The sequence below is a fragment of the Ostrea edulis genome, chromosome 7, assembly GCF_947568905.1.
Source record: "Ostrea edulis chromosome 7, xbOstEdul1.1, whole genome shotgun sequence".
Lineage (NCBI taxonomy): Eukaryota > Metazoa > Mollusca > Bivalvia > Ostreida > Ostreidae > Ostrea > Ostrea edulis.
In genome coordinates, this window is record NC_079170.1 from 82228143 (window position 1) to 82244706 (window position 16564).

The 16564-nt window shown below is 35.9% G+C and overlaps 1 protein-coding gene across 1 annotated transcript; it reads left to right on the forward strand.

The window, feature by feature from the left end:
- Positions 1-12156: 12156 nt before the first annotated feature.
- LOC125655470 (uncharacterized) lies at positions 12157-15376 on the forward strand. Its single transcript, XM_048885778.2, has 3 exons — positions 12157-12249; positions 14040-14063; positions 14510-15376. The coding sequence occupies exons 1-3, from the start codon at positions 12183-12185 to the stop codon at positions 15241-15243; spliced, it is 825 nt and encodes a 274-aa protein (XP_048741735.1). The 5' UTR covers positions 12157-12182; the 3' UTR covers positions 15244-15376.
- Positions 15377-16564: the final 1188 nt, after the last annotated feature.

Here is a 16564-nt window from a genome sequence, read left to right on the forward strand (position 1 = left end):
ATTTGTACGTAACTGATCGCTATGACAGTAATGACGTAATTTATACGTAACTGATCAATATGACAGTAATGACGTAATTGTACGTAACTGATCAATATGACAGTAATGACGTAATTTGTACGTAACTGATCGATATGATTATAATGGCATATTCAACATCACAATAACTAATTGCTGTTAGATTTTGGTCTTGTTTCATACTTCATCATTTTTCAAAAGCTGCACATACATTGGCTCCGTGGCCGAGTGGTTGGAGCATCGCGCTCAAAATCACACCGCCTCTCACCTCTGTCGGCGCGGGTTCGATTCCCGCTCGCGCCGGTAAGTGAGAAAGTTTCCCAGTTTACCTTTCGGAAGGTCGGTGGTCTCTTCCCAGGTACATTGTATCTGGGTTCTCTCTTCCACCTATAAAAACTGGGCGTCACCAGATAACTGAAAAATTGGTGAGTGTGGCGGAAAACATCAATCAATCAATATTGGTTAAGGCACCTGAGATTTGCAGTAATGTCAATTGGGGGTGTATTTTTTATTTCTATGTTGAAGGAGAATCAGGAAATTAAAAAGAAGAATTGGGGTCACAATGTTTGTTACTGAGCTACAGTGTTTTAAACATGACCTTTTTGTATTTAAAATTTACACAAGATTTATTCGTTTAAACTTGATTTCTCTGTTGTGCTCAAAAGCCCATGCAGGAGCCAACTTCCTTAAGGTAAATCATGGTCTTTTGATTAGATGAAAAATAAACGATAAAAGAAGGAAACATTTTTTCACTCTCAGAGAAATAAATGACACGATCTTTTGATTTATTGTTACTTTCATTGGGAGAACTTATATATATATATATATATATATATATATATATATATATATATATATATATATTATATAAAACATGGACATAGCAATGAACTCTTAAATGAACATAACTGCCCTAAGTGAAGAAATATTAAATTTAAAGTACAGGAAATTTCACTTTATTTGGATACCCACTTCCGCCCCTACCCGGGGTTGAACTCACGACCTGCGGAACCAAATCTCCTAGCAGCATGTAACCAGCGCGCTAGACCGCTGGACCATCTAGGCAAGTAAAAAAAAACTTGCTTTCGATGACGATGGAATTCTCGCCACGCTGTTACACGCTACACGGTCAATGAGAATGGAAATGGGATACAGTTATTTAACGTACATTTAAGAGGATTATACAAGATACACATTGCATTTGAAACATTTTATATAAAGCACGGACATAACAATGAACTCTTAAACGAACATAACTGCTTTAAGTGAAGAACTATTTAATATAAAGCACAGAACATTTCACAAAAACCCTTAAAATTTGTGTCATTTTATTAATTTCACCTCATTAAAAAATGAAAGAAAATAGTAAAAATGACTACATAGGAGACACATTTCAAATTCTGTAAAATCTGTAAACTCCAAGAGCTTATTTAAATATATATAAAAAGGACACAATTTATTTTCATTACGTGGCTAAAGCTGAGACATAAAAGAAACACACTTTTTCAAATTTTGCAATATCACAGGGGAAAAGTTGATCTGCATAATTTTAGCATATCTCAATGTAATGATACAAGCTTAAGTATATTTCTAATATTTCTAAGTAAGAAGCACAATTTTGTGATTATTTTACAATAAAAATAGCACCTAATATAATGTTAAAAGGCTTCTATTTTAAAGTTCTCTATTGTGCATCTACGGTGCATGAACGAGATCAATACTTCATTATATCTAAATTCGTGAGAAAGCTTCCATGCATGTTTCGACATCACATTCCGGTAGCTATGCATCATTTTAGCTACAAGTGCTGGGTTATTTCCCTTGTTCGTGTACAGGACAAGGTCCCAGTAGGAGCTCTTAGTTTTACATAGGAATGAATTAAGAAATCTTATTAAAATTCTGCTCAAGAAACTCAAATAGGACAAAATACGAAGTTGATATGCAAGCATCCTCTTTTAGTGTAGGCATACTGTAAAAAAAACTTTAATCGCGTGGGAGAAATTTTCGCGATATTCGTGAGAATCTCATCGTCATGAATATTCTTCGCCGCGAACCAGTCCTTTGATGTCTCTTGTATTTGCTTAAGATAATATGAATGGGTCGCAAAAATTTTAAATTAGTCGCCGCGAACTTGTTCATCAACAGTAAATCGCCAAATAAAGTCGTCGCGAATAAAAGCTGGTAATCCCAGACTCTGGTCATGGCGTGGTTATTCTTGGAAGTTGCCGCAGAATTTCAACAGTCCTCTTGATGCTGTGATCTGTTCATAGTTACATCGGTGTCCCTGAATTCTTCCTTTTATAATAATAATAATTACAATAATGATAATAATAGATTCTTTTATTTGCTGGTGTCCTATTGTAATTTTGTATTTATACCCACCTATTAAATACAAAAATCTTCAATATGACACTAGGATTCTGGACATTACTGGACCAGGACAGCGCATACTTTTGGTTCTGTCGCAGAAAAGCTCTTACGCTGTTTCCTGCAGCTGTGGCACGTTTCGGCATTCGAGTTTCTCTTCAGTCTTTTTACACTAATTCCATTGGCCGTAGAACACAGCCCGCTTCCTCAGCTACGAGAGTGTATCATTGCGTTATACACGGAATTCCAGGTAAAAAAAAAAGTTTTTTTCCACTCCTAATGGCGTTTTGAGTCACTACATGACTTGAATCAGAATCTTTTAGCTTAAAGAGTAATTTTCCTCCTCATATCTGCCCTTTAACGCCCGTCTTGGTGTCGCCTTCTCTTTTAAATACTACATACATGTACTTAAGAATTTAACTTTATTCTGAATATTTCGGAAATATTTTGCTTGTTGTCACGAGAAGATACGATCCACCGTTGAATCCCCCACCCACCCGCCCAATATTTTCACCCCTTCCTCATAATAATGACCAAAGTCAAACATGTTCGAATATCTAAGTTTATCTTCCTGTTACAGAAATAGACGTCCCTGTCATAGTTGAACTATTTATTGATATCTCAGAAATGCCACCAATTTGTTGTAAATTAGATCGCCTGCATTAGTAGGCAACCAGCTGAGTCATGAATTAGTTCTGATTCGTTGATCTGAAAGCAGACATCCAAATGAAAGTTCATTAAACTCTAACGCCATCCACAAAGAGATCCTTGTAAATGTGTTTGTTCACATGCACTGGCAAAATGAGATTAAATTCAGACTATACATCCGATGAAGATTGATTGTTAAGTCTTCCAAACAAATGGGGTGGGGCTTAACTCTATGGGGGAAAATTCATTCCAAAAATCAACTGATATAACATGACAAATATGATAGAAAGAGTACTGCGATCTTCGAAAATGAAACGAGAATTACAGGGCCTACAAATTAGGTTCGAGGTCAAGTGACTCCAGTGACCTTGACCTCTGACCATGAACATTTAAACTGGTATAACTTTAAAACCGGGACTAATAGCGACATGGGAACTTCAGAAATGGCAAGAGGATGACAGGAACTACAAACTAGTATCAAGGTCAATTGACTCCAGTGACCTTGACCTCTAACCTTAGAAAATATATTTGGTATTACTTAAGAACCAGGTCTGATCTAGAGATATGGGATCTTCAGAAATGATGAAAGGATGATGATATTACAAATCAGTATCAAGGGCAATTGACTCCAATGACCTAGACCTTGAACATACAAACTCATATAATTTTAGAACTGGAGGAAGTGCTTTTGATAGTCACTGCAATCCCTGTTGTAATTTTGCCCGAAGGCTTCCTTCTGGTACCGACTTATGAACGTGATATGCCAGAGTTCTAAACGCCGTTAAGGGCTTGAATATTGCAGTTGCTTTGATGTAATGTGCAGTGTAATTTAACAACCAGTATCTCTAGAAATGTCCGAAATCAATCGAAATTTTGAATTTAAAATTTTATTTTTTTGGTTGAGGCCAAAAAATTCTTTAGAGGCCAAATTTGAGGCCAGGCCAACTTTTGAGGCCAGGCCAAAATTTGGGATGGAGCATAATTAGAGGTCAAAATTAGGGCCAGGCCAGGCCAATAGGGCCAGGCCAAGTTTTATAGTATGCCTGATTAAATAATGATGTGGCATTCGGGTCTGATACATGAAGAAGTTGTTGCAGGGTGCGAACTGGACAATTTTCATCCCCAGTTGACTGAGTTGAGTCCAATCGCTTATCCCGTGGAGCCTCAGATGTGTTGAGACTATCCCGCCAATTCTGCGTTCCTCCATGCGAAATTACCACACACGCCTTGCCATTCTCGTCATACAAAAACTCGAGTGAGGTTGGACCTCATCAACTGTTGGTGAAACACGAGCCACGGTAACACAAATGTAAAGAAAGGTCATACCAGACCCGATAACACAAAATGACTGGACTATCAATTTAGTGGAAAGGTAGTCGGAGATTTTCAGAACGTCATCCCTGTTAATAACTGCTGTATGCTGTGTAGGCTGATACAATCCAGATTTCATGTTTTGCTTAAATTTGCTATCAAGGGTGACCATTTGCTGATTTGCAACTTTTATCTTTGACAATGTCGAAATGTCGACCAATGCCATTAAGATGTCTGTTGGGAGCGGATTTGATTGATCTGATTGTGTTTTTGTGATACTCTTAAGGTTGTTCAGATTAGGCTGGAATTTAGCATAGACGTGTCTCAACAGGCTAAGAGTTCTTCAGGTATTCAGCCTAGTATCAGCATTCAATTAAACATGGAAATTGATTTTAAAACTGTTTAGATTCACTATATTATTCATTTTGATAGCGTTACAGACGGAGAAATGTTACTGGCTTTTGAGACTGGTAACCTTTGTATCTAACTGCATTTGCACAGTTATGATTTTTTGCAATAGCAAGAATACGCATAGTTTACACTTACTGGGAACAATACTACGAGTCCTGATATCCACATATCAGCATACGCAATGCATCCTGGGACTATTTTGGTTTGCACTCTGTGACCTTGGATTGACGACTGCTCATGAGTCCTTTCCCCCGCGATTGTTTTGAATATTGGATTGGAAACTATGACAGGAGATTCATGTTCAGTTTCTAGTGCCTTGGCCAATTAGGTCGTTCTTTATTCTTTATTTACTGATTTTGACTAAGGATTGCTCCGTTTTATGGTCAATACACCGGGCTCACGGCGGATGAGACCGGACAACAGGGGGTGCTTACTCCTCCTAGGCGCCTGATCCCATCTCTGGTGTGTTCAGGGGTATGTGTTTGCCATATTCTTAATTTTACATTCTTTATATGACATTGATTATAAATTGCTCGTTATCTTCATTTTGTCATGTAGATATCGGTATGTGGATTTCAATTTTGGAAATTTTCATTAAATTTTAAGTTGAGCATGATTCACAGACAGCCCAAGACAGAACATGGGGAGAGCAGCAGTGCAGAACGAAAAGGACTAAATGAAAGATGATGATTTATCATAATAGATATGAAGATGCTTTTTTAGATCAGAGAGCAAGAATAGTATGTAGGAGGAACTCCGTGCTAGATATGTGTTGTAACGATAACAAATGTCTATGGCATGTAGTGGGGTTTTTTTTGGGGGGGGGTAAACTTATATATTATGGGTAATTCTGTCATTTTAACCCCCACTCCCACCCCTGCAACTCCCACACCACCCTTTCCTTTCTATGTTGAATTTTCTGCTTGTTAGAATGTCGTATTTGTCTTCTACGCCACTATCACAACCTGCAATCCTTGGCACTGTCTCGTATGATGTTCAGCACCCCCACGAGATCACGTGTCCTGTTGAGTTCAAGATGACTCTAAATAAGTATTTGTTTTCTTATTATTAAAGATCTCGCAAGTTTTTCGTTATCAATAAATAGTCATATTATGTGCCCAAGACTGGTATATTTGTCATAAATTGCAATAAAGATGAAATTATGTGATTTTCTTTGTTTTGTTTCGTATCCAGAAATGAAATTCACAGAAATTTTTATTACTGTTCATTATCTTCATATTTTCCATGTTTTCAAAGTTCGTTTACCTTAGTTTATGATTTTATTTACAGTACCTGCGCAGTACAAGTTGACGAAGGTGATGAAGCTGTTACACAATGGCGTAACTAAAATTCCTAAATCATATTACGTGTAGCATAAAATTCTACCTGCAGATTCTACATTCTACTTACAAAGAGTCAAAACAAAGAAAGAAACACATAAAAATACGTATAAAAATAAAAGACACTAAACAACTGCAAGACAAAACAAACAAACAGACACAAAAATACGTATGAAAATTTTTAAAAATTTAAAAAACAGCAAGACATAAACCAAACGAACAAACAAACACATAAATAATACATATACAGATAAAAGAATCTATACAACCTTTCCCAATAAAAGCACTCCCGTGTACTGAGTTCTGACCACAGACGCGTGAAAAATACATGATGTACGAAATTGCAGTTTAAATTTCTTATCTATTGCAGCCATTTAATGAATGCCGTGAAACATTTTTACCTTTTAATTCCTGATTGGATCACAAACTCTTTGTGGTCATGGTATTCATTGATCAGGTATTTTGTTCGAAACACCCTGAATGTATTTTGAACTAGACTAACATATGCAGATGTCATTGTAAACATGGATTAATGAGGGTCGACACCGAACTGGAACATTATTTTCTGCATTATATTGTATGATTTTTACATGTTTATTTGTGCTTGGGTTTCGGTATATAAACTCCATATTGAACAGAACTGGCGACATGAAAACAGATGCAGTTTAATAATTGATTGATAATTACAGGTGCACACCCCTAATGAGTTAACAGTTGATTCATCAAACGATGATCCCATCTCACTGGCATCGCGCAGGTATGAAAACTCAGGTAAACTTTGAGGATGATCGATATTTGGGGTGAAAAATAAATAATATTTAAAATTCATAAATACGAAATAAACGATGTTTATCAGCGAATTCTTTTCTTTAAAAACCCATTAGAATGTAATATCGTGTTATTGTCGTAAAATTCACCAATATCCCAGGGCCATATTTTGTTTACAATAACAAAATTAAATGTTGAATACGAAAGGAGTTTTTTAAGTAATCAACTTGAGGCCCTCTGTTTTGTGACATTGGTCGGTAAAGATTCTGAGTCATACGGAAATGATTTTCGTTTCGACCTCGTTAAACTCAAATTTTAGTAAGAATAAAGGACTTGTAGCACGAAATGATGTTGCAAACGATTTGAATAAAACAGCGTGGTTAAGTCGTTACGACCTAAACATTTCTAATGGTTTTGGTGCGAACTAAGGTCGTTAGGGTTGATAGGAATATTGACATTCGATCAACTAGTGTCAAAACGCTCATTCACAATTCCAAATGTATCTATAAAACATTTTAAGAAAGAAAATAAAAGCATGTCAACTTCAGAAGCTGCAGGTGTGGCTGAAATTTCTGTAAAATTACTAAAGTCAGGTGAGTATTGATGTTGTAGCCGACATCTTGTTTTTCATAATGAGAAAAGGTAAGAGTTATCCCGCTTTCCAACTCTCTCCTATCTTCAAAAAATGTTGCTGTTCAATATCAGATGTGTAAGAAGAAAGGGTGTGTCCTATCTAATAAATAAATATAGATACTACGATTAAACAACAATTTTACTTCATTATCATTGTTTCAGATCACATACAATAGTCCTTGAATTTGTTAGGAACCTTTAATTACTCTTCTCCTCCTTGAAGATGGTATATAAATTTCCCTTGCACTATCACTGTCATACTATTAGTATCCATACCGTCATTGTCACGTGATGACAGGATATTAAAGTACAGTTAAGGTCGTATGAATATATCTAAATGTTGCAATTCTGTCTATATGGTGTTGTAAAAATACTAATTATGATGGACTCAAGAAATTTTTAAAATAATAAAAAAGAATTTCATCATTTTAAAAATCTCTGGAGTTCTTCATATTCGTCTCTCCATGTTATAATCAACTGAGGGATTCAAGTTCCTGAGAAAAACGTTTGTTTACTTTGTCATGTTTGTTCGGTAATTTGTCTAGAATGAAGTTACAAATCTCATTATTTTCAACCTATATTTTTCTTTTGTTAAATTGTTTAAAGTGCAACATATTGAATATTTTTAATTACTGGTTTACTGAATTGTTGTCTCATGTACTTACAAGTATTTTTGACATCTCAGTATTCTCTATCAAATTATTAAAGATGTGTTTAGACTTTAGTTATATTCTGGTCGGTATACTTCAAATTATGACCAATATAATATACCATTTTTATTTTCTATGATTGAAATCCATACTCCATGCAAAACTTACATGTAATTTTAGCATTTCTATTCACAGCTGAATACGAATTTTGTTATTTTTAATGGCATGTTTTAATATGAAAATTTGTCAAAGGTCCAGTATTTTATTGCAAATTGTCTCTAGTGTATTCAACTTGGACATGAAATAAAACATGTATACAATTCCGTTTGTACGATACGTTCTAGGATTCAAATTACAAGTTTGAAATACTTTTTATATTTTTTTCATTAATACATTTGCAATAAGAAATATTGCGGTCCTATCAGTGTTGAAAATAAATTTTAAAAGATTCCTATCAATACACTAGTGTACGAAATCCAAAATAGGTGTCATATCGCATATTGACTGGTCCAAATTCCCCAACAGTTGACCGGTGAAACTCCTCAATAGATATTGACCGGTCACAACTCCCCAATACATTGTATATATTGACCGGTTCCAACTCCCCAATAGATATTGCCCGGTCACAACTTGCCAATAGATATTGACCGGTCACAACTCCCCAATAGATATTGACCGGTCACAACTCGCCAATAGATATTGACCGGTCACAACTCCCCAATAGATATTGACCGGTCACAACTCCCCAATAGATATTGACCGGTCACAACTCCCCAATACATTGTATATATTGACCGGTTCCAACTCCCCAATAGATATTGCCCGGTCACAACTTGCCAATAGATATTGACCGGTCACAACTCCCCAATAGATATTGACCGGTCACAACTCGCCAATAGATATTGACCGGTCACAACTCCCCAATAGATATTGACCGGTCCCTTGGACCTGTTTGTGTTACCTATCATTAACAACATTATGGAACAACATGTTTTTAACGCTTTTTACGAGTATTCGAATGTCAATAAGCTTCTAACAGAGCATATATCAGGTTTTAGACTAAAACATTCATACGAGACCGCTTTTCATAATATAATTGAGGAAGGGCTTGAAAACATTGATAAAGGGATACTTACAGGTGTACTTTTTAGGTGTACTTTTTTATTGACCTAAGCAAACCATTTGACACAGTCAATCATGGTGCATTAGTGCACAAAGTTTCATCGTTTGATATATGTGAAAATACTTTTAAATGGTTTCATTCTAATCTAGATATGAAATGTGTCACAAATCACAGTTAAGCAATACTGCATAGAGGATTAATGTTTGAATTGTTGCTCACGTGAATTAAATGAACGATATCTTTAATTCAAGTGAATTTAAGAACATATTTTGAATAATTGCGTACATTAGTTATGTTATATTTATTGATGTCATATACAGTAAATAAAACTTGATTATTAGGAAGTCACTTGGTGCTCCAAATTAAATGTTCTTTATGTAACATAAATGATCTCTCTCCGTATTGAAAATTAGGTACTGATTTTACGAATGCAATTTTAATCCGTCATGCCAAATACTATTAAGTTGACCAAAGACAAAATGAATGGTCGTTCAAAATTTCAAAATTTGAAACTCGTATTGCGAATGTGTTTGTAATGGTAGTTTTTGTTCAGTGCTACAATTTAAGGGCAAAATTATGAATGCACGTGGTTTCTTCTTGGCAAACGCAATTGAAAACATAATGCACTATATGAATGACAAACAGAAAAACAGCTATATTGTAAACAGTGGCCTGATTCCTTTGACATTGTCAGGTACTGTACAACCTAATTTCCGTAAAATGTTTTAAAGAATTTGCAGTAATGAGAGGTGAAGATAACGAACAGTGATTAATCTCATAACTCCTATAAACAATACAAAATAGACAGTTGGGCAAACACGGACCCCTGGACACACAGCATCCCCTGTCGACCGGTCACACTGTGTTATCTGTAGTCAAAATGTCAATTTTTTGGGGGAGGTGTATTTTTTATTTCTACATTGAAGGAGAATTAGGAAATTAAAAAGAAAAACTAGGGTCATTAAGTTGATTACACCTTTAATTCCTTTATCTACACACACTGAACGTATGGATAGAGCTCCCCGAGGATTAGACATAGTATATCAGGTTAAATAAGTTTATTCAAATTTACCAGTATATCTTTATCAGCTGCCTATATTTATGACAAATTACAAAATCGGATACGAAAGGGTGGTGGTGATGTAGGGGGGTGAGGTTGTGGGTGCTTATCAAGGAAAGGGAGATATCAATGAGCCAGATTGTATTGGATCTAATCTAGTCGTTTGAAATATATGCGTTTGCTATGATAGCATTTACATATACATGATTATCTTCAGAAGATTAATGTTCGATGAAGTTAGTAAAGTAGTTTAATTCAACAAAACTTTTGACAACAAATTTCATACTTCGATCATTGTGTATTGCTCAGTTCTCAACTTTCTGCACTTATATGATTATAAATTTTATACATATTTGTTCTCTTGCAATAGAAAAAATCTCAAACTTTATATTTATTTGGGTTTTTTTTTTTTCACTACGTGACATTTACATGATCCTTATATCCTAAAGTATAAAATAAAAAGAGAAATGAATCCGTGGTCAAATTATCGAAATGTAAAATATTAAACGAGAAAATAAATGACTCCATGACCAAATTATCGAGATGTGAAATGTAAAGTAAAAACAGAAATTGAATGAATCCGTGGTCTTATTATCGAGATGTAAAGTGTAAAGTAAAAAACAGAAAATAAATGAATCCTTGATCAAATTATCGAGATGTGAAATGTAAAGTAAAAACAGAAATTGAATGAATCCGTGGTCTTATTATCGAGATGTAGAGCTGCTATTCGAGTTTAGAGGTGAAACTTGGTTTGCATTTTAGAGAGATGTTTACCTAGTATCACGAAACCTTTCTACAAAGCTTGAAAGCATTTGACTTATCAGTTCATACACGATATCCCTAGAATTCCTGGTATTAACCTTACAAGTTCATATTTTGTCTGTGGTGAAAAATGAATTGAAAATAAAGTTTTAAGCATTGACAGAGTAAATGTAAAGTATACTGCAATTTTTCGTCATTTCTTCTGCAATCATTCTTCAGCAAAATATATAGTTCCATTTAAATAGTGTATGTTGTGTATTAAGGAAAGGCAAACAGTGGGTATTTGTAGAAATCTGAATTAGCTGAGAACGCAGTACATATGTAACTCTGAATAGAATCCCTATTTTAAATTCTTTATTGTTAGTCAAAAGAAATGAAGAAGGTAAGTATACATAATGATATAAAAACAGAGTTTCACAAAACGTTTGCACAAATAAGAAAAATTGGTCATAGTTAAAAGATCTTTAGAAAATATGTTGTGGACAGACTCTTTTAAAAGCTGGTGTAGAAATTACGTGCAAGATAAGAAAAGTCGTTCGCTCCACCCATTTCTTCATAGCAAATCTACCATGAGTATTGTCAAAACGTTTGAAGACTTATCTGATAATTAAAGGCAAATCTTTGTGTTACATTATGCAAGGTTGGTGTTGCCCGATGTTTGTGACTTTTTGATTTCAGTAAACATTAACAGGTGGAAGGTAAACAGGTGCCCGCAGAGACGCTGGCTCGCAAAGTTATCCTATCACCCAGCATTGCCCATTTGACAAATACAGATATCCGATGAGATTAGGTCAAACAGTACCCGTTAGTTTCATGACAACCGCCCAAAAGTACTGATTTTTACAAAGAGGTACCAATATCGAGTTTGTTTCATCAATTGTCTAAGATACTCACAATTTAAGCGAACTTTCTGGTTTGTCTTCAATGTCTTGGGAAATGTCTTAGCTTACAATTCATTAATTACAACAAATTGAACCAAACAAATAGGAATGATCGCGTGTTATTTCCCCGCATGTACCCCGTTCCTCATTTCTATATATGTGTGGTAATCTTCAAGAAAAGTTCGCATTTCGGGTTGACAAGCAAGCAAGATGTTCCCCGCCCTAACACTGGTTGTCGTCTGCCTTGGTCTCGTGTCGGCTGGTCCGGCATCTCGAGGTGAGTCCAGCGCTTATTCAACACCCTTCGTATTTTAAGCTGATCGTAAAATCAAACCTTATATCATAAATATTAAAAGTACAATTTGTAGAATTCAACTCATATCTTCATAAATTCAAACTTGATTTCGTGACTGATTAGTTTTACCATCTTTATAGTGTTTCCTACTGTAGGTGTAACCCTGGTCATTTAAGTGACAGAATATTTATTGTGAATGGCTTTGTACATGCGCTAACACATCCAAAGACATATAATTCCATTTGCAACGCTTTTTCTGTGATATTTTACCAATTGTAATGATAGCCATTTCCTAATGAATGCGATGCAGTTGTAAACAATGCGCGTATGAATCTTGATGAATATAGTACGTCCACTTTAACGGCTGGGAATTCAGACAGGAATGAAAGTAAAATATGAACATAAGAAATCAATTTAATTTTTTTTTAAATCATGAGTGTATGAACTGCAATGTACCACACACCGGCATACTTTTTATGAATCGCTCACGTATGTAACAAGCATGACATAGATAGATTGCTACGTCACGCATTTCCCGTTGTTTTAATTTCCATAACCAATAAACGACGCACTTTTCAAAGTGGTTTAACTTTTTAACAAAAATAAGAATATATGCATCGCCTACAACCATATTAGTATATACCATTTCGCCTTCAGCTGTAGAAGAACTTTAACTAATTTTCACCTGAATGGCGCTCATTAATTTTGACCTATGAATGGCGTTCACTAATTTTGACCTATGGATGGCGATCACTAATTTTGACCTATGGATGACGCACACTAATTTTGACCTATGAATGGCGTTCACTAATTTTGACCTATGGATGGCGATCACTAATTTTGACCTATGGATGGCGCTCACTAATTTTGACCTATGGATGGCGATCACTAATTTTGACCTATGGATGACGCACACTAATTTTGACATATGGATGGCGATCACTAATTTTGACCTATGAATGACAATCACTAATTTTGACATGTTAAATGGTGCTCAGTGCCTTAGCAGTGAGTGTTCTTTATCGGGGCAGCGCCGTCTTTAATTAAGGTCAAAATTAAACTAAAAGACCGCTCAGCGAAGGAAGACCCACTACCCATGTGTTCTATGTCTCTTAACTAATTTGATACACAAGAGCTTGTTCTGCGTATGATCAGGTTTTAAATCGACGCAGACTGCTGACAAATAAGTTGATGGTACAGGGTTTCAACAGTCTCGTTTAAAGTTACCATTTCGCAAAGTATATGGTCGTTATAACGATTTAGTTTGCCAAAACAACCTGACATTTGGTGAAATGCTGTCTGACGTGTTTCATACCAATTGTTAGGCCACCTTTTACACAATAATTTTGACTACGGATTACTCCGTGTACCTGATTAAGATATAGGATTCACGGGTGTTTGACTGGTCAACAGGGAATATATATACTCCTCCTAGGCACCTGATCCCACCCCTGGTATATCCAGGGGTCGGTGTTTGCCCAACTCTTAATTTTGTATTCCTTATAGGAATTATGACATCATCACTGTTCGTTATCTTCACCTTTTTATGTTAAACGTTTATTGATAATCGAATCAGGGTATGTCTACTGTGAGGCGAATGGTCTTAAGAGACAGGCAGTTTGATATAATTTAAAGAAAACTTTTTAAAAATCTTTTATTGGTGATGAATGGTAAAGCTGTAATTTCTTAATGGATTAACCATATGTATATATAGATCTGATTTAGTGCAACGTCATATTTAGTGACCGTATTGGTTTTCTTGTTGTTTTCAGTAAAGAGACAGCTGAACTGCCCTGGTGAGTTTAAATTTTATTGTTATTGCATATTTCAGTTTCAATTCTTTCATATCGAAATTGTTAAATACATACATCATATATTTCACAACGAAATTGTTAAATACATAGATGTATATCGTATATTTCACTACGAAATCGTCGTGTATTTCACCACGGTGCTTGAAACAAGGGTTGAATGACGATAAATAGTACCTACACTAGACTTTTTATCATGCTTTGAAATGTTGAATTATACAATTTGTGTAAATATTTTTATAACTACACTTTGCTGTAAATCTGATTCTACAGTATACGTGTAAATCCTGATCTCCATTAATGCTACGAGTCATTAATTTCCCTGAGAAGTTTATCCTCATTTATTCTCTTTTCTTAACATCTTAATCAAATCTATATATAGTACCATCGATTACAAACTATGAATAGGAGTTATCCCTCTTCTCCTTCAGATTCATTCGCCAACGTTCCCAATCCGTGTATTAGCAACACTGCAGGCAGAATTTACTACCCCCACCCAAGCGACGCCACCAAATTCATCCAGTGCGATCTTCTGGGGCGTATGTACATCATCCAATGTCCGCAAGGTCTGACCTACAAACCAAGCACATCATCATGTACATCAGTCGGAGGCGGGGTTCCTCCAACATTACCGCCATCCACCACGCATGCGCCTGTTGTAGTTCCGGTTGTCACATCTAAACCAACTTCCAATAACCCATGTTCGTCCACTAATTTACAGCAAGGCAACATTTACTTCGCATACGCTTTCGACAAATATCGATTCATTGAGTGCGATCTTTTAGGAAACGCTAACATCCTGAGCTGTCCGTCTGGCCTTGTCTGGGAACAGAATCGTCTGTCCTGTGTTTACGACATAGGGCCCGATAACGTAGTCCCCAATCCTGCCGGAGGTGGCACTGGAACCGGAACTGGTACCGGCACAGGAACTGGAGGCACTGTCAATCTTGCTACTGTTTGCGCCCCGACGGGATCCTCGATTACAACCACAGATGACTTGTTTCATCCTTACCCCGGGGACAAAACCAAATTCATCCAATGTGACCTCTGGGGTGAAGCCAATGTCGTGGACTGTCCAACGAATTTAGTTTGGAATAATTTCAGCAAAACGTGTGCAGCCCCTTACATTGTGAATGGTATTCCCTCTCAAACCCTTACCGGGTAACTTTAATTTATTGTACAACCTAGCTAGGCTTTAAAATTTATCAAATGTGTACTTCCCACATAACGGAACTGTGTAACTCAGGAAACGTCTTGTTTGCTTATAAGTTTGTTTTGCAATAAATGACTACTCTCCATTGTGTTTTATATCAAAGAATAAATAATAATAAAAAATGCAATGCTTGGGTAATGGAGATATATATATATATAGAGAGAGAGAGAGAGAGAGAGAGAGAGAGAGAGAGAGAGAGAACAGAGAGAGAAAGAGAGAGAGAGAACACAGAGAGAGAGAGAGAGAGAGAGAGAGAGAGAGAGAGAGAGAATAGTATAGATCAACACAAACCCTGCATGTACTAAGATTGATAATGAAGAAATGATTACTTGCAAGTATGGATACATTTAGTGGAGTGACCAGTCATGTATAGTTCAATGAAATGTCATATAATAATATAGTTCTATTCTTCATGGAGACCACGACGAAGATTACAACTAAAAATAAAACAACCACGTGACTAGAGCTTGTGATCTATAGTGAAGTAACAATGTACATTTTACTCTCACAGGAAAACATCGGGGCGGGGGTTGTCAATCCTTTCTCAGCATATCATATCTAAGTATCCTTCCATAAAAACATAATACATGCTAATATAAATATCTAACATGTTTTCAGGGGGTGTCACATATAGCAAGAAATCTTGTTCGCACTGATAAAATAAGTGCATTGTTTCCGGCAGAAGTTAAATGATATAGAATTGTTTAATCCCATAATCGTTCTTCCCTCCCCTTCTTTGTTTAACTATTGACATGAAAGGAGATGGTGCCTGTTAAAATAGATAATACATTAAGGGGGGTATAAGAGGCTGTGCGTTGAATACCTAACATTATCTGTAATATGTGAAGCTCCTGGAATTTTCTATCTTACATGTAGCTGGGTTACTCTGTATTTCAGAAACAACCCTATCCTGAAGAAATTCGTCCTGTAAATTTCAATACAGGGACAACAGTATCTGCCCTAACGATCGATGGTTTATATTGAGATAAAAGTTATCTGCCCTTTACAATGGTTTATTACATAACGGCGCCATAACATAAAATAGTATTTTAAAAATCTTATTAATTTTTTTGAAACTCCTGTGGTTAATTGATCCACGAACATTCTTATAGCAACATTAGTTGTAACGCTGAACAGACAGACAGACGGACGAACAGACAGACAGACAGACAGACGGACGAACAGACAGACAGACAGACGACGGACAACAGGCGATCAGAAAAGCTCACTTGAGCTTTCAACTCAGGTGAGCTAATAAAAACTTCAAATTTCA

Bases quoted from the DNA above. Each gene is read 5' to 3' on its own strand.
- LOC125655470 (XM_048885778.2), top strand. From the start codon at position 12,183: ATGTTCCCCGCCCTAACACTGGTTGTCGTCTGCCTTGGTCTCGTGTCG. The intron at 12,250-14,039 runs GTGAGTCCAGCG...TGTTGTTTTCAG, and splicing joins GGCTGGTCCGGCATCTCGAG to TAAAGAGACAGCTGAACTGC. The intron at 14,064-14,509 runs GTGAGTTTAAAT...CTTCTCCTTCAG, and splicing joins GAGACAGCTGAACTGCCCTG to ATTCATTCGCCAACGTTCCC.